Here is a 23,058-nt window from a genome sequence, read left to right as displayed (position 1 = left end):
TCTATCTTTGACCTGGACATGAATAGAAAAATAATTTAATTTTCTTACACTAACTCACTCAGTATTCCATTGCCAGATCAGAGATTAAATAGTACAAAAACTTAAAAAGAGAAAATGTTAATTTTTTTAATATTTGAATTATGTTAAAATATGCTTCATCTCTCTTACCCTAAATCGTATAGTGCTTATAGGTTGATCTAATTGGCATAATAGGTACTTTTCTATTAATACAAAATAATAATTTTATTTAATGTTTAATAACAAGAAAATACATATTCCTACATCAGCAACTATCCTTTCCATTTTAAGAATTTAAAATAAATAGCTTTATCTCTCATTTTTCATAACAGCTATGTGCTTCCTTTCTTTATTAATTTCTTATTTAATATTAGAGTTATTTAAAATAGTTTGAAGTGAATATTTCAAATAGAAGATTTTATTTAAATATTTTATTTAAATATAGTTTAAGTAAAAATGATAAGTATTATTGCAAGTTGACTTGTTTTAAGGAATCCACACACTGCAAATTTAAATGTGCTATTGTTTCTATTTAATATAACAAACAATGAATGGGATATTTATGTTACATAGGATGTCAGATGGCAACCAACTTGAGGTTCATGAAGAATGCCTAGAAAAATTCCAGCTTCTTTGTGCTTGTCATGAGAGAGAGAAAAATATTGCATGGGAGTTTTTTTTATTTATTAGTCTGTGACTTACTGTTCTATTGAATGAATCAGGTATGAAGGAAAGTTTATTTGACAGAATACAGAGAAATATTTCCCTAACGAAATATTGGTGTGGATCTCAAGAGTTCCATAATATTGAAATAGGAGGCTAAAAACACTTAAGAAATGTGTTTTGTCAACCAAGATGCTCCACTACTGATGAATGGATCAAGAAAATGTGGTACTTATACACAATTGAATTTTACTCAGCCATGAAGAAGAATGGATATTGGATACTTTTTAGTTGATAAAAGGAAATGAGAGTGGACATAATTTCTGTAGACATTCTTTATCAACAAAGGCACATTTTCAGTCCTATGCTGTTATTAAGCATCATTGTATTTTCCCGCCTTTAAATAGACTTTGTTTTGTAGTTCAGTCTTAGGCTCACAACACAGTTGAAAGAAAGGTCTGCTTATTTTGTAGACCTCTTACCCAAACTCATACTTAGCCTGTCCCACTGTCAGTCTCTGTGACCAGATAGGCACCTTTGTGACAGTTGAACCCCTATTAGCATAGAGTTTCGCCCAGCCCAGAGTTCGTATTTCATATTAAGCTTCACCATTGAGATTATACTTTTTAGGTGTGTGACAAATATTCAGTAGCATATATCCATCATTACTGCATCATTGACTATTTCCATTGCTTAAAATTCTTCTGTTTTCTATTCATTCCACTTGCCAGCATTGAACATTAACAACTCATATTTTATTGTCTGCACAGAAAATGTGTTCAAGGTTCCTACATGTCCTTTCTTTGTTTGCTATCTTGTGTCTTAGTGCAGAATAATGATTCCTTCTCTAAACATACGTATTGATCCATTCATCTACTGAAGTATATACTGTTTCCTTCTTGCTATTATATTTTTAAAATAAATTGATATCTATACTTCTATTTTATAGCTAACTGTATATACTAATTATATGCACTTTATAGTAGTCAACATTTAAAACACATAGTTTTAATAATGCAAACTGACTTTTTGGAATAACTCTAAGCAGAAATTGAAATCCTTGAGAAACACTACAGTCGATATGCAAAACTTAAAATATCACAAAACCTAATATAGTAATCAGAACTTTCAGGGAAAATCATAATACACACCACACATATTTTGTTCATATTTTTATTTGTTGTTTAACATATTTAGAAAACTAAGAAGACATAGATGGTAAAGAATTTTATTTATACTAAATTAAGCATTTTAGAGTTTTAAAAGAAAATGATAATATTCTTTTAATCTTTTAAAATATGTTCTAACTTTATAGTATAATATTTAAGAACAATATTTTCTAGTTTATACAAATATGATTCATATACATATAATATTAAGCTATTATATATGCATAATAACTTAAAATAGTAGAGATAAATAAACTTGGGCAGGTAGTGGCTGAAATAAAATTTAAATTACTCAGTTATCTAATCTATTTAGTCAATATTTGTTCTTACCAGTTCATTCAGATCTACACAGCTCCTTTTCATGTTAGCCAATAAAACTCTTCATTCTTTCATGATAATGAATTTACATCTATCAAAGTAAACTTAACACATGATCAGATTTAAAGAATGTATAAGGAAAATATAGACCATATAAGAATAAACATGAAAAGGAGCAGCTTGAAGAGAAAATTGAAAGATATCAAAAATATCTTATATATGCTTTAAACCATTTTTAGAGAGGCATTTTCACAAAATGATCTCAGATCCAACATAATTAATAATTTGATACTTAATATAGATAAAAGAATAGTTCTGTAGTATAAGGATTTCATGTTTTCATAATTCATCATGGTTTCTAGCTGTTGTAAGGTTGTTAAATAACATTTAAAAAATATATATTTCTAATGTTCCCAGTAATTTGAACATTTGTCAGAAGAGGGGTGTTATGTGCTATTTTGGTTTGAGCCATTCTTTTATTTTCAAAATTCACATAGTTAAGTTTTTTTCTTACTAAAATGTGTCAGTTAAAAATGATACTAAGAATTTCACAGGTTTCATTAAAATTTCCATGAAAGCATGTATTTAAATTTTAGTGGCTTTTTTCTGTGACAAAGACTCACTATGTAGCTCATGATGGCCTTAAAGTCATAATCCTCTTCCTGTCTCATGTACCATCTTACTCACCTCAATTTATTTTTTACAATGTATTGTTTAAAATACACACATACTAAAACCTTAAGGGAAAGTGGACAGATATTACATAACAGGATTAACAAGATGAGGCTCATGAAATGCATTTCAATTAAAAGTTCATTACATTTATAAAGTGCCATTCCAAATATATCTAAAATATATTTATGATTATGATATATTTTGTAATTTTATAGTATGTTAATTTATGCTGTGCATTTTAATACATATTAACACAAATTATTTAATTTTAGTTCAATCACTATTCACATATGAGAGGTTGAGTTTAATTACTTCCTCATTTCTTCATTACAAATAGTGACCAGGGGCTTGCCATGCTTGTGTAGACTATGCTAATGGACATAGAACAGGAAAGATACAAGATGGGATAGCATTCTAAGGGCACTTCTTAGTGCAGGACTTCACTATCTCTAACCATTACAGAAGACTGTCTTTCCTCAGCTGTGTACATTTAGTGATTTCCTACCATTTCTTAGGAAAGTATCACACTTCTTAAGTTTTCTTGGTGGAGTCAGTGTTGCTGGTTTAATAATTTGTTTTACTTGAACTGTTTGTTTATATTTTACTCTATCCTTTTAACCTCAACATCCATCAACCCAACCCCCACCAAAAATCTCCAATATCTGATCTCTAAAATCCAGGCTAGAGATGTGTCTCAAGCAGTAGAGTGCCTGCTTAGTGAGTATGAGGATATGAATTTAAAAAAAAGAATATCTATTTGCTAATTTCAAATGTAGCATATACTTTCAAATTTCTTCTGTTTTATGTTCTGAAAGAAATGGAATCTTCCCATCATATGAAGAGTAGCTTCTCATTCTTCAAAAACATTGTAAACATTATCTTCTCTTATGTTTTCTTGATCTCTAACCATAAATTTACATGTTTCTTCCACCCATCACTATAGTCATATTTTTTGCCATTAGGAAAGAAATCAAAGACACTGAATTTCAGTTTCTAAATTAGATGTCTTACTTATTCCTCCCAATAAATTGTGATCCTCCAGAGAATAGTCTTTTTTTTCTTATTCTTATTTTGTCCTCACAACTACCTAATAGAGTTGTTTAGCAACATGGTGATAAAATAAAAGATGAGTACAAATTTTAAGCCAATTTACTTCTGGAAAGATATACCACTTCTGTGATATCTAACGCCTAGAAGACACTTTGAGAAGATAATTAACTTATAATTCTCCTTTTGCATACAAACACATATGTGAAAGTAAAGTGTTAGGAAAATATTAGAGAAAAAAGATTAGAGTTTTATAAGTATAAATGCTATTATGATAATATATGTTTATAATTTCCATACCATCACTACTACACAGGTCCTTTATTAATTTTTTTCTTTTCTTTTTTTAACGAGTAAATGTATTTAACATTTCATTATATAAGCACAGATTTAATGCTGATCTCAAAGATGATAACTACTTTTCCTTCTTTGAATCACATACCAAGGTGAACAAAAAGAGGCTGTTTCATTATTGCTACTTTTTACCCTTCCTCCTCTGAAAAAATATCTTAGCACTGAGAAGTAATTTGAAAGGTATGTTTGAATCGTCATTGAAGTCATATGTAAAACAATTAGTTATTCATGTAGCATAACATTACAAAGAATAATGATGATTATATAGAACAGAAACACAGAATAATGATGATTATATAGAACAGAAACACAATAGTGATGAAAAGTGATGGAAAATGCAGTCTTCATGCCCCAAAAGAAAGACTGGTGCAAAAATTCATTTATTTAGCAGGTATTAAATGTCTATATCAGGATTGCTTAATTGAGCACATATAAAACTATTTACAGAAAAGAACATCTTGTTAAAATGTATTGAAATTACCCTGGTCATTTAAAACATATATAAATAATAGGGCTAGGCTATATTCATATATTGAAGTGATGTTGAAACATTGTTGATTAATTTTGCTGATTTTATTTTAAAACTGAACTTTAAAAATTCCCAAAATAACATGCTTGTGCATTTAATATCACCAAAGAACAACACAGTGAGAAAATTATTGAAAATTCACTTCAACATAAATGTATTATTGTTCTGAACATGAAATTTTATAATTTATTTCCAGATGCATGAAACAATCCAAGAAATGCAATATATAATCATTCAAAAGGAGAAAGTTAATTTTGCATTATTCTGAAAATTAAGAATCTTCCAGAGTAGTCACATAACACATATAAGAAGTTTGATTTCATTCATTTGTATACTTTACTCACAATCATAATGAAAATTTTACTTTTAATTTTTAAAAAATTAACAATTTCGATCCTTCCAAACTCCTTTCTCAGAATATAACCCTTTGAGAAAGGATCTTTGTACTTTTCATGTTACATAATTTTCCTTTAAAGTGTTTATTGAGATGACAATGTTGTAAGAAGCAATTTTTATTTGATCAATTCAGAAACAGATTTGTATAGAAACAACTTTGAGTACATTTAAAAAGTTGCCAAGTAAATGCGTTTTGTAGAAAAGTTGAAAGGTATGAATTCTCTTTTATGTCATGAGTTCTATTAGTAAAAGATTAGAACATAAAATCAATTAGCAGAAGATTAGAACTTAAAATAGATTAGTACAAGATTAAAACATAAAAAACACTAGTAAAAGGTTAGAAGTAGTACAGTGTTCATATTAGGGAAGTATTTGATCTACTTTGTAGTAAATTTTCTTTTATTTATTTTTTTCTTTTTTTGGGTACTGGGGTGTGAACACACGGCCTCATGCTTGCTAGCCAGGTGCTCTGCCACTTGAGCCACTTCACCATCCCACAATTTTGTAATAATGTTTTGAAAGTACTCATCTTATCTTCCAGTTCATGCAGGCAAATTTATCTAAAATATTTTCCAAAATAACAACAAAAAATAGTAACAATAACAAAAATAATGGGGAAATAATGATTACAAAATTAATTATATATGAAGAGTAAGCTAAAAAGGAAAATATTCTTATCCCAAAAGAGCAAAAATCAGTGTATGTATGGGTGATAATTAAAGCTTTCGTAAATAAGTCTTTCCATCATTTAAAATTGGGCTTCCACAGATCAAGAAAGGATTTTAATGATGCTTAGGAGTAAGGGAATTACCAAGAGAAAATTCATTGTAAAGGAATGTTTTGGTAAGAATATCATTTATACAATGATATTATATCAGGAATGTAATATGAATGACATTTTAAAACTTATTTAATTCTGGTGACAAATTCATAGCTAAAAGCAATGAATAGAAATTATTCTAAGGCATAGACCTTTCTGTGGAGAGTTTAGCAGAAATAATGCCCATAAATAAATGCATAAAGTGTTTGGAGGTGGAGCTGTGGCTCAGAGTTAAAGCACATGTGCAATGCCCTGAGTTTAATAGCAACACCACCCAAATAATAATAATAAAATGAAATTACAAGCTTTTGACATACAACTGTGTGTGCCATAACTGATCCACATCATCATCCATGAATCCAAGTAATGTTAAAATGTTTATACTTGCTAAAATCTAGAAATAGTTTATCTAAAACTGGACATTTAATTTTTAAAATTAAATACTGTAAAAAATTAACAAGTAATGAGAAGTTGCTACAAAGTAGAAGGTATAACAAATAGAATAATAGCATATTGGTAAAGTGTCTTGGAATTCCAAAAATTATTTCATATATGTGTTTAAAAGAGTGTTCTGTTAGAATACTTGGATTTCAGTATTTGTATTTTATTAATATAGGAAGCAGAATAAATTAATACTTTTATTAGTAACAATCAGTTATAATAAATAGGCCAAAAAATAGTGAAAAACCCAATCAACTGTGGAAATGAATATTATAACTTCCAAAAAAATTATTATTTTTCTTTTTGTAGTGTACTTTTGATGTTTTATAATATGCATTGGATATTTCTGCACATAAACTTTATAAATTACTACATGTACCTAATTTAAAATAACACAGAATACTGAATTTTTAACTGAGCATATGGAGGAAGTAATCAAAGGAAGACTATAAAATTCAATCATACATGCTGCATAGCTTACTCTTTAAACTTTTTTTTATCATTTTTTTTTCTTCTTTATCGTGCTGCGTGGGGTACATATTGGCATTTACAAAGGTTCTTTGTTTTAGTATGTTTTATTTTTTCTTTTTATTCATGTATTCATCGTGCATACATGTTTGGGTCCATTTCTCCTCCTGTCCCCCACCCTCTCCCTCTCATCCCAACCCCCTTGCTTCCAGGCAGAACCTGTTCTGTCCTTTTCTCCAATTTTGTTGAAAAGAAGACATAAGCAATAATAATAAAGACAAAACATTTTTGCTAATTGAGATAGGATAACTATACAGAGAGATTCCTAGCATTGCTTCCATGCACAAGTGTATTACAACCCGAATTGATTCATCTGTACCTGACCTCTTCACTACTTCCTGGTCACCTTCCCATATTGACCTCTGTTGCTTTAAGGCTACTGTATTAGATCCTCTGCAATGGGGACATCAAACACTTTCAAGTTTTGGGTTTCCTACCTATCCCCATTCCTCTCGTATGTTCTCTCCTCTCAGTGTGACCTAAGGCCAACAATGTTACTGCCTTTGCCCTATATCTAAAGTCCACGCATGAGGGAGAACATATGATTTTTGGTCTTATGAGCCTGGCTAACCCAAAGGTTCTTATAATGTATTGAATATATCATACTTTTATTCACCTCCCTGCCACACTGTTCTTCTTTACACCCCCTCCCCCAATTCCTGGAAAAGTTTCAGCAGGTACAATTGTTGCATTTACATACATGTGCACACATTATTTACACTGAGTCCTCACCCTATTCCCTTTTCCCACCACCTCCTCATTTCCACTGGTGCCAACCTCCCATTCTGCCCTCCTGTTCTCTAATTTTGTAGAAGAAAATGTTCTCTAATTTTGTAGAAGAAAAAAGATTAAAGATCAAAAGAAAAACATGTTTTTGTTACTTTGAGATAAGGGTAGCTACACAGGGAGTTTCCTTGTGCTATGTCCGTGCACATATGTATTACAACCCCAACTGGTTTATCTCCTCTATTCCTCTTCATTCCTCCCTAGTCCCCTTCCTATGGTGGTCTCAGCCAGTTTAAGATTTTTATATTCATTCCTGTACAGAGAACTCATCAAAAATATTTGGATTTTTAGTTTACTTCCCTTTTTTGGAACCTGATTCACATTCCTTCAGGTATATCCTTAGGAATGGTACTGCTGTATCATATGGCAATCTATTTTTAGTATTTTAAGGAGCTTCCATACCGTTTTCAATAGTGGTTGTACTAGCTTACATTCCCACCCAGCAGTGTATGAGGGTTCCTTTTCCCCACATCCTTGCCAAAATTTGTTTTTGGTGATGTCTCGATGGTAGTTATTCTAACACGAGTGAGGTAGAGTATTAGTGTGGCTTTGATTTTCATTTACTTTATGGACAGGGATGGTGAATATTTTTTTTCATGTGTGTTTTAGCCATTTAGACTTAGTCCTTTGAAAATTTTCTGTTTAGTTTGGTTGCTCATTTCTTTATTGGGTCATTGATTTTTGGGGAGTTTAGTTTTTCAAACTGGATATTCTGGTTATTAGTCCCTTGTCTGATGTATAGCTAGCAAAGATTTTCTCCCATTCTGTGGGTGGCTTCTTCAATTTAGAGATATTTATTTTGTTGTGCAGATGCTTTTTAATTTGATGTAGTCCTACTTATTGATCCTTTATCTTAATCACTGAGCCACTTGTGTGTTCTACTGAGGAAGTCCTTTCCCACCCCTATTGCTTCCAGTGTATGCCCTGCTCTTTTCTGCAGTAGCCTCAATGTTTCAGATTTTATATTAAGGTTCTTAATCCACTTTGTGTTGGTATTTGTACAGAATGAAAGACATGGAACTAGTTTCAGCTTTCTACAAACAGATATCCAATTTTCCTAGCAAAATTTGTTGATGAGGCTGTCTTTTCTCCATATTATGGTTTTGGCACCTTTGTCAAAAATTAGGTGCATATACCTGCATGGATTCTTTCTGGGTCCTTTATTCTTTTTCGCTGGTCTGCGAATCTTCTCTTTTTGCTCAGTATTGCCTTCGTATTCTGGGTCTTTTTTGCTTCCAAATAAACTTATGAGTCTATTATGATCTCTGTGATAAGTGTCATTGGGATTTTGACATGATTTTCGGGGAACATGTAGACAGCTTTTGGTAGTATAGCCATTTTTACCTTATTGATTCTACCAGTCCATGACTATGGGAGATTTTTCCATGTTCTATAGACTTTTTCAATTTCTTTCTTCAGTGGTATGTAGTTTTCCTTGTAGAGGTCATTCACATCCTTTGTTAAGTTTATTCTTAGGTATTTGATTTTTTTGAGGCTACTATAAATAAAATTATTTTCCTATATTTATTCTCAGTCTCTTCATTGTTGGTGTATAGAATGGTTACTGATTTTTGTAAATTGATTTTCTATCCTGCTACTTTGCTAAAGCTGTTTACAGTGTATAGGAGTTTTTGGGCGAGGGTTTTTAGGTCTTTTAGGTATAAAGTCATGTCATGTGTGAAAAGGGATAGTTTAACTTCTTCCATTTTCCTTTTATTTCTTTTTTCTGCCTTATTGCTCTGGCCAAGAATTCCAAGACCGTGTTGAATAAGAGCGGGAAGAGTGGGCACCCTTGCCTCATTCCTGACTTTAGGGAAAATGGTTTCAGTTTTTCCCATTAAGTATGATGTTGACTATGGGTTTGTCATATATAGCCTTTAATATGTTGAGGTACATTCCTTCTATCCCTAGTTTCATCAGAGCTTTTATCATCAAAGGCTGTTGAATTTTATCAAAGGCTTTTCCTGAATCTATTGATCAAGTGGTTTTTGTCTTTGCTTCTGCTAATGTGCTGTATTGTATTTAATAAGCTGCACATGTTGAACCATCCCTGCCTCCCTGGGATAAAGCCAACTTTGTTGTGGTATATCATCTTTCAGATATGTTGTTCAATTTGGTTTGCCATTATTTTATTGAGGATTTTTGTATCTTTGTTCATTAAGGAGATTGGCTTGTAGTTCATCTTATTGGATGTGTCCTTATCTGGTTTGGGGATGAGTGTAATATTGGCTTCATACAATCAGGCAGTGTTCCTTCCCTTCCTATTTCAAGGAAAAGTTTGACAAGTGTTAGTATTATTTCTTCTTCAAAGGTCTGGTAAAATTCAGCAGAGGTTCTGTGAGTTCTGGACTTTTCGTTTTTGGGAGACTATTGCTGCTTCAGTTTCTTTCTTTTTTTTTTTTTTTGGAGGTCTTGAGAGGCAGACTCTTAGGCCCATTTCTGTTTCTGCTCCTGAGTAGCTGAGTGACGCTGAGTAGTTACTTAGTTTCAGTTTCATTGCATGTATAGATCTGTTTAGGTGATTGATATCTTGTTTTAGTTTAGGATCATTATATGTATCTAGAAGTTTGTCCATTTCTTCTCAATTTTCCATTTTATTTGAATGCAGGTTTTCAAAATAGTCCCTGATGATTCCCTGGATTTCCTTGGTATTTTTTATTATCTCCCCCTTTCATCCTTGCTTTCATTAATTTGGGTCTTTTCCTTCCTCGTTTTAGTCAGATTTGCCAGGGATTTTTCAATCATGTTTATTTTTTTCAAAGAAGCAACTTTTTCTTTCATTGACTCTTTATATGGTTTTTCTGGTCTCTATTTTGTTGATTGCGGCCCTTATTTTTATTATTTCTCTCCTGCTTGTTTTGGGTTTAGCTTGATCTTATTTTTCTGAGAGTTTGAAATTCAGCTTTCAGTCATTTATTTAAGATCTTTTCATGTTTGTAGTATATGTACTCAGGGCTAACAACTTTCCCCTTAGGACTGCCTTTACTATTTCCCACAGGTTGTAATTTCATTTTCATTAAATTCTAGGAACTTTTTGATTTGCTCCCTTATTTCTTCTATGATCCACTAATCATTGAGCTAGGTGTTGTTCAGCCTCCAGTTGTTTGTATATATTTTCTGCTGCTGCTTTTGTTGTTGACTTCTAGTTTTATTGTGTTGTGGTCAGATCATATGCAGAGGATTATTCTGATTTTCTTATATTTCTTGAGACTTGTTTTGTGCCCTAGGATGTGGTCTATTTTGGAAAAAGTTTCATGGGCTGCTGAGAAGAATGTATATTGTCCTGTTGCAGATGGAATACTCTGTAGACATCCATCAGATCCATTAGATCTATGGTGTTTTTCACTTACAGAATTTCTATATTTATTTTTTGTCTAGATGACCCACTTATTGATGATAGAGGAGCATTAATGTCCAGCGTGTTAGGATCTATATGGCATCTTAAATCCTTTAGTGTATGTTTAAAAAAGTTGGGTGCACTGACATTGGGCACATATAAGTTGATAATTGTTATTTCCTCTTGAAGGATTTCTCCTTATATTAATATGAAATGTCCTTCTTTGTTTTCTCTAATTTAGTTTTTTTTTTTTAATTTAACTGTCAACAGTACAGTAACTTTATTATTATTTTTTTTGTAATTTTTTTTTCATTTTTCTTTTATTATTCATATATGCATACAAGGCTTGGTTCATTTCTCCCCCCTGCCCCCACCCCCTCCCTTACCACCCACTCTACCCCCTCCCACTCCCCCGCCTCAATACCCAGCAGAAACTATTTTGCCCTTATTTCTAATTTTGTTGTAGAGAGAGTATAAGCAATAATAGGAAGGAACAAGGGGTTCCTTGGTTGAGATAAGGATAGCTATACAGAGCATTGACTCACATTGATTTCCTGTGTGTGGGTGTTACCTTCTAGGTTAATTCTTTTTGATCTAACCTTTTCTCTAGTACCTGTTCCCCTTTTCCTATTGGCCTCAGTTGCTTTAAGGTATCTGCTTTAGTTTCTCTGCATTAAGGGCAACAAATGCTAGCTAGTTTTTTAGGTGTCTTACCTATCCTCACCCCTCCCTTGTGTGCTCTCGCTTTTATCATGTGCTCATAGTCCAATCCCCTTGTTGTGTTTGCCCTTGATCTAATGTCCACATATGAGGGAGAACATACAATTTTTGGTCTTTTGGGCCAGGCTAACCTCACTCAGAATGATGTTAGTTTTGAAGTCCACTTTATCTGATACAACTATTGCTACTCCTGACTGTTTTCAGGAACCATTAGCTTGGTAAATTTCTTCCATCCTTTCACCTTAATACAGTATTTGTTTCTGTCAATAATATGGGCTTCTTGAAAACAAAAAATTGTCCAGTCTTCCTTTTTGTATTTCAAGCCAGTTTGCCAAAGGGTGTCTTTTGATGGAGGAGTTGAGCCTATTAACATTCAATGTTAATATTGATAGATATGTGTGATTCCTGCCATTTAGTTGTTTTTGTTGTTTAAGGATTTGTGTGTGTGCAGCCAATTTTATACTATACTCTGAGTGCTTGTCTGTTTTTCTCATGAGGTTAATATTTCCTGTCCTTTCATGGTTGTTTGTTTTCATCTTCTGTGTGTAAGATTCCTTTCAGAATCTTCTGTAGTTGTGCTTATTTTTGACAAAGGTGTTAAAATATACAATGGAGAAAAGACATAATGCAAATGTCTAATATCTATAAAGGTGACTTCTGGTTTACATGGTGGCATTTGAAGGATGTCAATTTTTGCACAATTTTGCTTGATTGATATACAATATGAAAAAGACTAATTGGTAATATTGTTGTAATGTGTAACAAATACCTCATAAATGTAAATATACAAAAATTCAAATATAACAAACCACAAAAGCATGAGCTTGCCTCTGTGATATCAAAGTTATATAAATGCAGATCAGCAATACTTAAGGAGAACAATATAATCCAACACAGAAAATAAGCCCACTAAAATTTTGTAAATATAAGTAATTATGTACTCTGCAAATTGTAAAATGAATATTCTCACTGGAGGAAAGTATTACCAATATGTAAGTATTTTAATAGAAAATATCTTATGTCTTCTTCAAATAAATTTTGTATTTTCAAAAGTTTAGCTTCTTGTAATAAGTACTTCTGAAACAATTAAACTGAGTTTGTTGAAACAGGATTTTACATATGCCTCTCAAAGAAGATTCCTCAAGAGTATATTTTGACACATAATTTCTGAAAATATTTTTCTGAACTTTCAAAACTACTTAGGTATTCTGTTTATTATGTTATATAAAAGCACCAAATATATTTAATTACATGAACTCAGCACTATTTAAATGATTGAAGCTCTGTTACATTTTAGAGAGGATGTTCTAACATATTCACTAAATTTAAATGAACTTTCCAAGATTGTTTGACAATATTATTAAATTAAGTTCTACTAAATATTGCCAATCAAATGAAAGCATCCTCTATGGTTATTTTCCAGTTGACAGACTTTCAGTAAGATGCAGGAAATTTTTGCATCTTATTAATTTTCTCCACTTCTCCTTCCATGTGCTGCATAAACAAATACATACCTAGATTTTCCAGTTGATCTTTGAAAGTGTGTTAGCCCTGCAGGAATGAACCAAGAACATATAAACAGGATATAGGTGGAATATCTCTAATGTAAGATGATAAAGTATGTGGTATGTAAAATTATTTTGAACACCAAACAGTGATTTTAAATGTGTACATTTTTGTCTTTCATTCTTTTAAGCTACTTTTCTATTGCATTGAACAGTATCTCTTATGAAAATTGTCCCATAATTCTGCGAATAAATGACAGTCTCCATCTTAGAACTCTGAATTTGTTCTTCATGTCTTTATCACACTAAATTCATTCTTAATTTTCTTACTTATCAACATATTATACTTGTACTGGGATTACATTGTGACATTTATAGTAGAGTTAGCTATATTCACTCCTCCATCTTTCTCTGTTACTCCATCCCCTTTTCTTTGAATAGATTCAGCAAGTGTCATTATTCTGAATTAAAAACTTATAGGTACAAATGTACTGTAAGCTGTTGAATATTAGAGAAGCATGGTGATAGAGAAATAATTAGTAATGGGGGCATTAATTTGATTAAAGCAAATACATATAGGCCTGAAGTACCAAACTGCAACCCTCTGAACTATCAATATGCACTTTTTTAAAAAATGAAAAAAAAATGAAAGGCAGTAGGTGAGTACCATTGGGAGAGGATGTAGGCATAAGAAAAGGGAGAATGATTGTGCATATGGTGGATGTGTTTTTATTGTTATATAAAAATAGAAGAATGAAACCTGTTCAAATATTTCTAAGAAGGGGGGGAAGGAAAATGGTGGATACAAAAGAAATTATAAGTACACATAGAAAAATAAGTAATTGAAATTAAGCAGTTCCACAAAGACAAGTATCCCAGGTTTTCTCTCATTTGTAGAAAGTATAGGGAAATTTTTAAAAACTCATGAAAATAGAGAGGGTATTTCTAGGAAGATGGTGGAAAATGAAAAAAGGGAGAGAAAAGGGAGGTAAAAGAAAAGAATTGATGGGTGAATTTGATCAATGCACATAATAAGCATGCATGGAAATATCCTTTCTATGTTCAATTAATATACACCAATAAATGAAACCCCTTTCTATGTACAATTAATATACACCAGTAAAAATGAAATAAAATGCTAATCTATTTAAAGAACCAAAAAGTAAGACTAGCTTAATGAATTCAATTGTGAACTGTTTTTGATAAAGTAATAAGGTATTTCAAGTACAATAAATGTCATTAAAAATTCAATGTGTCAGTAATGGATGATTCTATAACAGAAACTTGAAAACACATTTATATGTCAAATTTGAATTGATTTTTCGAATTGATTTTTCTTGTTTTGGTGCTCTGATTTTATGTTTTAATAGAAATTAGAATTCAATTACATAAAGTTCCCTGCAAATACATTGATTTAATTAGCTAATTTCCAATTTCATGAAATTAAAGTGATGCAGCTGAGAAGATGAAAGCAGAAACTCAAACTGGTCCTCCTTCTTGTTTCAATAATAAAATATGAGTCAAAGATAGAAGTTTGAACTTTTGATTTTAAATTATTTATTTTATTCTGTTCTTCTACAAAATAATCTTTTTATAAAAGCAATGCACAAATGATCACAAAATAGGAAACTCGAAGCAGAGATTTTACATAATCTTGTGTCTCATTTAATAGGTGTTAGAAAGTGTTCCTCCACTCATGGTAAAAGTAACTGGATAATGACCTTTTTTTCCATAAGAATATTATATTTTCTAATGCATCAAGGTGTTTGATTCTTACCTTTTTATTATTTGATATGACTACCCAATATAAAATGCTAATACTAACACATGGAGAAGCATAGAAAGCCTCGAGTTAAATTGCACTTCATTTTTTAGTTGTAATTAAAAGTTTATTTTGTGACAGAGGTTGGGTGTCAATTTTCCCATCTATAAAGTAAACCTGATACAATGGTTTCCGATCTAATACAGTTATTATCAAATTATATTTTAACACCTGTATGTAAATATTCTGGAAAACTAAAATAGGAAAGAAGAATTTTAAGTCCTTTAAATGATTCCGTATGTCCAATTTCAGTTTTCTAATTTTTTTAAACATATTTGACTTACAAATGAAGACTATTAATTATTTTTATTGTTTTTCCCAGCACTTGGGATTGAACTCAAGGCCTTGTGTTTCCTTCAACTTTTCTTTATCTTATTGATAAAAGAATTCATTGCTAATCCTCATACATACTCTTATCATTTTATATGTAGTTAATGTTTCATTTGTGAGAAATCCAAATTAAAAATAAGTATAATTTTCATAACAAAATAAATTGGTGGCAGGAAAAATTAATTAAGAAATTTGGCTTTGGTAATTATAATAGTCTAATCTTATGTGATCTGAGAAATACAAACTTTTACATATATTTGTCAGCTGAAATTTAAGAAATATATATAAAATATAATTTTCAAAGATAATTAAATGGAACACAAACCTAATTTATGTTCACTCCTACCTTTTGGAATGCCAAAAAATATATTTATTTTTACATAAAAATAACATTTAAAATCTTAATCTCAAGGTCAAAATCTATTTTTTCTCTATCAAAAACCAAGTTATTTAGCATCAACACTCCATCATAAGATGCTTTACAAATATACTTTTCTAAACATAGATATGAAGATCAATTTACTTATTTAATTAAAAATGTTACAGATAAATTATCACTTAAAAGCTAACCAGTCAAGTTAACCAATCATTTTTTTTAAAAGTGTATTTTTAAGAGAATGATGATTTCTAAATAGGACATGCTCTCCTGTCATAGGGCGCTCAAGGAGAAAGATACATTTATAAATTACTTTTAAGTTTAACTTTAGATGATCTATTTTTTCAGCAAAATGTATTTTCTTGATAATTTCCCAATATAATAGTTGTAATACTAACAATAATGACAATGAATATGTGTGTGATTTTTACCTTGTTTTAGGCAATAACCAAACTCCCAACAGTCTTCTCGACCACCCTTTGACTCAGTTTGTATCTGTCATCAGAGGCATCTCAGTCTTGGAGAAATTAGATGGCCCATCCGACAACAATAAGGGATGTCTGAATTTTGATGTAGTACATTGCAGTACCAGGGATCTTTACACTTAAAAATATGTGACTATCGGGTGTATTATCCTTGATCTTTAAGATTTATTGCCATAAACTGCATGTGAGAGGAATGCAAATGAAGTATGAGAATGACTAGTTGAAATCAACTGGGTCATCTAGCCAATAAATCCACAGGGCAAAAGCTCAATCTGATAAGTGTTTTTCTCCTTCTCATTTCAGAGATTTGGTTATTAAATCATGCACAGCATATCCAAAAACACTACACATGAATTAGAAGAAAATAGTTTCAGATGTAATCAAAATTTTTCATAGCTAAGTTGTATCCATTATACAGTAATAGATTCCACAGTGAATCATTCATGTTTGCAAATGGATAATAATATATATAATGATCTTGTTAATTGTGACAGAACCATTTCTTTGCTTTACCCATTATTTTTATCACTTGTGACTAGTTGTTTTTTTAAATCTTGCACAGAGCTATACTTTTGCTAAACACCATTAGGAAACTCATTCTCTAATTTTACTGGAATTTTAAAAAGATATTAGCTTCCTAGGGCTGAAAAATACCACAGAGTTGTTCTTCAGAGTCTGTTCATGTAATAAGAGAACTTTACTAAGGAAAGAGTAATTTTCCTAAACTTCACCAACTGGGTAGCATGTTAAAATTTCATTGAAAGAGGAGATTCAGGATGTAGCACAAAAATAGTACTTTCCTCCAGTACTAGTAAGGGTTTATTACTTGTTTCTCTTTATTAGAAATCAATGATTATAATACAAATTACACTTTGCTGATGCATGTAAATTCTAAGTTGGCTGAGTCAATGCTTAAAGAGTTCTCCTTTGCCATCTCACAAAGACGCTCTAACAGAGCATTGTGTTAGACCTCATGTGAACCACAAAGTGGTCTGGATAATGTGCCAGGCCACCATGTTACAGCACTATGATTTTCCCTAAACTAGCAGCAAGATTCTACCTAGAGTGTTAAAAAATCTTAGCAATTTTTGCCTAGCTCCTGAAAAGAGTAATATAAATGTAGTCATGAAACACAGTTGATCTTCAGAAAGATAAATTAAGATTCAGACAAGTGTGCCATATTCATGGTCAATCTGCAGAAGGTAGAATTAAGATAATAACATTTATTCATTTTCCTTGTGCCAATATTTCTTCAAGTCATATTAAAATCTGCATTTAAATATTTGTATTATAAAAGCCTTGTTTTACATATAATATTTTATTTTGAGTGATTTTCTCAAAACTCAAATTTATACCTTTACCTGTAGCTGTCACATGCATTCCATATTTATTATGTAAGCAACATTCTACTATTATTCTTTGTAAGAAATAAATTTTGTCATTAGAAAAAATTAGTGTAATTTTATAATATGTGAGTAAATTCATAGCATAAACATGTTAAGAATAATTATGAATTCCTATAAAATTATTCTGTCCTCTTTTTTCTTCTAGATAACACATCACCAGTTTGTGTCTTCCCATTGCTCTTTTCTTACCTACATTGTTATTGGCTGTGCAGTATTCAACTATAAATATGTAGTTTTCATTACTATCTGCCTTGTTGCCATTTCTCCCTGAGCAGTCACCATATTCAATGCTATTCTCAATTCATCTCTTTCATGAATGTTTCCTTCATGATATTTGGTATTTCCTACAAGGACATACCAAAGAAAATTGACTCCCATCTTTCTCTATCTTCTCCTGATATGAGAAGAAAAGGGTCATAGGTAACACAACTTAAAAAAAATGCCTCTATTTGTAAAACTATAAACTGGAAAAATACAAGCAAGTCATTTATTCTGAACCAATGATCTTAAGATTATTCATAGGCAGATATAAAATGTGCTTTCTGTTAACGCAAAGTACTTGGAGCCATCCGTTTCCAAGATTAAATCTTAAAACTAAAATAATCCAATATAGAACATTTATAACCTAACTCAAACAGATTTTTGATCTATTTTCTTTGTAACGTTGTGATGATTTATAATGACTGTGACTTTTTGATAGGCTACAGTTTGTAATATGATAATATTCATTATCCTTCCCACAGGGAATAAAGAACTGTACTTAAAAATTGTTTTTTAAAAGTTTGAAAAAAATTCTAATCATTAACATGTCAGTTGTCTAAAATATAGTTTTAAAGTCAGTCAATATTACACAATAGTAATGAAGTCTGTCAGTTATTATCACAATTTCCTTTCCCTCTAGTAGAATATATATCTTGATAAGGATTAGTATTTAAAATAATTGCTTAATGTCTACCAATTTGATGATTCAATGAAATTATTTTATTTTTAGTTTTTTTAAATATTATTTGCATATAATTGTTGACAAGGAGATACATTATGATATTTACATATGTGCTTATAATATATCTTAGTTACATTTACCCCCTCCATCATTCTCCTTCTTCCCCCTCTCCACTTGTTAAAACAATTTCAACAGGTATCATTCTTCTATTTTCATATATGAATACAAAATATATCCACAATATTGCCTCATTCTCCCTTTCTTTATGTCCTTCTCCCTCCCACTGGTGCCCAACCTTGGCAAAGGCCAATCTTAACCTCCTGGCCTTTATGTCTTTTAAGTATATATTAATAGTCCAAGGGGGTTTCACTTTGGTACTTCAGGCCTATGTATACCATGCTTTAACCAAATGAATGCCCCCATTAATTACTCATTTTCTATCGTGATGATTCCCTACCATTTAACAGTTTACAGTGTGGTAACTTGTATTACATTTATATTTTCTTGGGTTGTTTCAATATTTTTCATTCTCTAACATTTTCTTTCCTTAAGTCTCATGTAGTAAGACTCATTAATGCAATTTTCCTCTCCCTCTCACTATATACATGTTTATATATACATATATATACAGAGGCAGATGATCATATATGTAGTTATATATGCATTTTACTTATATGAAGGAAAACACGTAATTTTTTGACTCTTTGAGTCTGGCTTACTTATCTTAGCATGATGTTCTCCAGTTCCATCCACTTACCTGCAAAAAATATAATTCCATTTTTTTTTTAGACACTCTTTTTAATGGGCTTGGGCTCGGAGCTGTCGTTGGCCTAGGAGTTGCTGCACTTTTGCTCATCCTTGTAGTAACAGACGTCAGCTGCTTCTTTATTCGGCAATGTGGGCTATTGATGTGCATCACCAGGAGAGTGTGTGGGAAGAAAAGTGGCTCCAGTGGGAAAGGCAAAGAGCTGGAGGAGGGAAAAGCTGCATATCTGTGAGTATCAGGCATCTACATCATTTCATGTTAACTTAGCAACACAGTTTGTCTTGAGTGTTTTCTTTGGGGGCTTTGATTGCTGATCAAGGTCAAAAGTTTATAAGACTTGGAAATATTGCTGCCTGCCCTTTACCTTAAATATATATAAAGTATTCTCAAACATGCAGAACAGTTCAATGACTTTCATAATAAACACTTATTTACTAATCATTTGTCTTCTACAATTAAGGTTTTATTGTATTTCCTATTTGCTCTATATATGAACAATCCATCCTTCATTTTAGTTTTTTTTTAAGTATTCATTCATTTATTTATTTTTGGTGATGCTGGAGCTTGAAATTGCTAGGCAGGTGTTCTAGCACATCAGCCAAGCTTCCGGCCCTTTATATTTCTTTCCATTCCTTTGCTTTTTTTTTCTTATTTTTTGACTTTAGTTATTTTATGGACAGGGTCTCATGTTTTTGCCCAGGTTGGGGTCAGGGAGCATGGTTTCAGACCTCAGACCTTAACCCTTCTACCTAAGAACTGTGGAGTAACTGGGATTACAAGCATGAGCCACGACTCACAGCCCTGTCCTATTTCTTTTTAAATTAAAAAAAAAGCATATTTAACTCCCACATAATTCAACCTGCAAGTTATTCATATTTTATTTTTTCTTTAAAAAAAACTTCATAGAAGTGAATTGTTCAAAAGTTCTATTTGATGAGTTTTGACAAATATTTATATCCATAACTGAAAACATATCAAAACTCAGGAATTTACCATTCCCTGTCTATTTATTTTGGTGGAACTGAGACTTCAGCTCAGGGCTTCAGGTTCAAAAGCAGGTGCTCTAATTTTTGAGTCACATCTATGGTCCATTTTGCTCTGGTTATTTTGGAAATGGGGTCTTGAACTATTTTACCTGAGCTGATCTTGATCCACAATCCTCCCTATCTAAGCCTCCCAAGTAGCTAGGATTACAGGTATGAGCCACTGGCACCTGACTATTTACCAAAAATTCTTTTGTGTTTCTACAAAGTCAATTCCACGTTAAGGCCTTTGACCCCAGGAAACTACTCTTCTGTTTTTTTTACCAATGATAATTTTGTTTGATATAAAACTTCACTTGAAAGGTTACTTCAGTGTTCACTAATGTATATCTAGCATCTTTCACTCATAATAATGTTTTAAGATTTATTCTTTTTCATTTGTATCTTCTTAAAGGAATAGATCCTTTAGGAAGTATCTATTCCTGTGTTTTGTGGAGCAATTTCTATTGTTTTTTGTGAATACTTTATTTTGCCATTTTTAAAGTTCACAAGAATTTACAGGTTATTTCTCTGTCATGCATCTTTTCTTTTAAATTTTTTATTCATTTATTCATATGTGTATACATTGTTGGGGTATTTCTCCCCCTGCCCCCCTTCTGCTTGTCTCTCCCCACACCCTCCATCCCTATAACCAACCATTCCAGGTAGAACCTGTTCTGCCCTCTTCAATTTTGTTGAAGAGAAAATATAAGAAATAATAAGAAAGACATAGCATATTTGCTAGCTTAGCATAAAGATGAGTATACAGAGAGATTCCATGCATTGCTTCCATGCACATGTATATTATAGCCCAAATTGTTTCATCTCTTCCCAGTCACCTTCCCATAGTGGCCTCTGCCAGTTTAAGATTACTTTATTCTCTCCTCTACAGTGGGCATATCAAACACTTTCAAGTTTCCTTAGCCATGTCAGGAATCATAGCATTTCATGACCTCAGTTTTCTCTGCCTAAAAATGTAATTTGGTTCTTTTATATCATTTAAAACCTAGATTTTATTCAACATAATTTTAATAAAAAATGATTTAATTTGTAAAATTTTGCTGGTAAACTATGCACCAGAATGTGTGAAAATATATATATTTTTCACTTTTCCCCTAATTTTTTTATATCTAATTCTTATGGAAGTATTAAGTTTAGTTATGGTAATTGTAACAGTTTACTGAGAATTTAGAACCTGAGTGTACTCATGTGTAAGGATCCTATCAAGAGAAAGAACACTGGCATTTAAGTGTCCTATGCATTCCAAAATGAGCACCAGATTAAGCACTCTTGACAACTGACTTCTAGCAACCATAGGTCACCTTTACCTGCTTTGTATATTATGGAAATCCATGCATCCTTGACTCATCTTTGTCTAATTTCTTTACTATATATCTTGTGTATAAATATAAATGTTTATTTAATCTTGGTATAATAGTCCATTATGTAAATATACTAACATTTCTTTCCTAATTCAATTTTTATGAGTATTTTGGGAGTATACAATTTGAAGCTGTTCATGATTGTGTTTTGATGAGCAATAAAGCACATAGATTCTGTTTTGCATTTATGGAAGTGTGGTATTGCTAGGATATAGAGTGTTCATACTTTTTATATATGCCTCTAAACGGGGCAGCAAAGTGCCTGCATCAGCTTGAAATACTTCGCAGTTAAGGGTTTTGATTAATCTATACATTAAGAGCATTTTCCATATATTTATTGCTATTAATAAGTTGGGTATGTAGTGGGAGCCCACATGTATTTAGTAATTGATAATATATAAACACTAGTAAAGTTGAGTATCTTCTCATAATTTTTGCTCTATTATTTAAGTCCTTTGTCAAGTATATCAGTGATTTCCTCTTAGGTTGTCCTTCTTTCCTAATGAATGTAAGGAGTTCTTTATAGTATATGTTTTTGATACAAGGTCCTAAGTATATGTATATATGTCTATGTATTATATATAAACTGTAAATATGTTATAAATATATTTATATATTGTGCATTATATATTATAGTATTTATATTTACAAATATTTTATATATTAAATATCATGCTAAATTTTAACTATCAAAATGTTATCTTTGGTGAAAAGAGTGTTCAGTTTTAACATAGTATAAAATTTTGATATCCTCATTCTTGTCCTATTCAAAAAAATCTTTGACTATGCTAACTTCCTAAGGCATTGCTCTCTATTTTGCACTAAAGTCATTACATGATTATGTTGTACAGTTAAGCCTATAGTACACTAGAAGTAGCTCCAGATGCTTTGTAGTTAGTTTTTAATTATATTTGGATAATAGTCTAATAATTGAAAATTACATACTTGCTCATCAACAGCAGTGTCAATTTTGTCGTATCTCAGATGGCAAAGTAGAATTGTGTCTGTTTTTGTGTGTGCTATTCTGTTGCTTATTTAAACATTTTATACTGTGACCAATAGCAGACTTTATTAATCTGTAAAAACTTTGAAATTGTTCTTGCTAACTGAAACTCTTATACACTCTGTCTTTGCTCATCTTTGAGATTGCTTTGCTATTATTTTGTCTTGAATCCATTTAAACCTATTTATAATTTACACACACATATGAATGATTATTT

The 23,058-nt window shown here is 31.3% G+C and overlaps 1 protein-coding gene across 1 annotated transcript in view; it reads left to right on the top strand.

Annotated features, from left to right (window-relative positions):
* The window catches only part of Ncam2 (neural cell adhesion molecule 2), a 463,114-nt gene that overhangs the window by 426,702 nt on the left and 13,354 nt on the right, over positions 1-23,058 (top strand). Inside the window, exon 16 of the mRNA XM_020153019.2 lies at positions 19,458-19,662. Within this exon, the coding sequence (XP_020008608.2) occupies positions 19,458-19,662 (205 nt within the window). The remainder of the gene's footprint in view (positions 1-19,457; positions 19,663-23,058) is intronic.

Source organism: Castor canadensis, chromosome 5 (assembly GCF_047511655.1).
Source record: "Castor canadensis chromosome 5, mCasCan1.hap1v2, whole genome shotgun sequence".
NCBI lineage: Eukaryota > Metazoa > Chordata > Mammalia > Rodentia > Castoridae > Castor > Castor canadensis.
The sequence above is the reverse complement of the archived record's forward strand: the minus strand, read 5'-3'. Positions and strand labels throughout refer to the sequence as shown.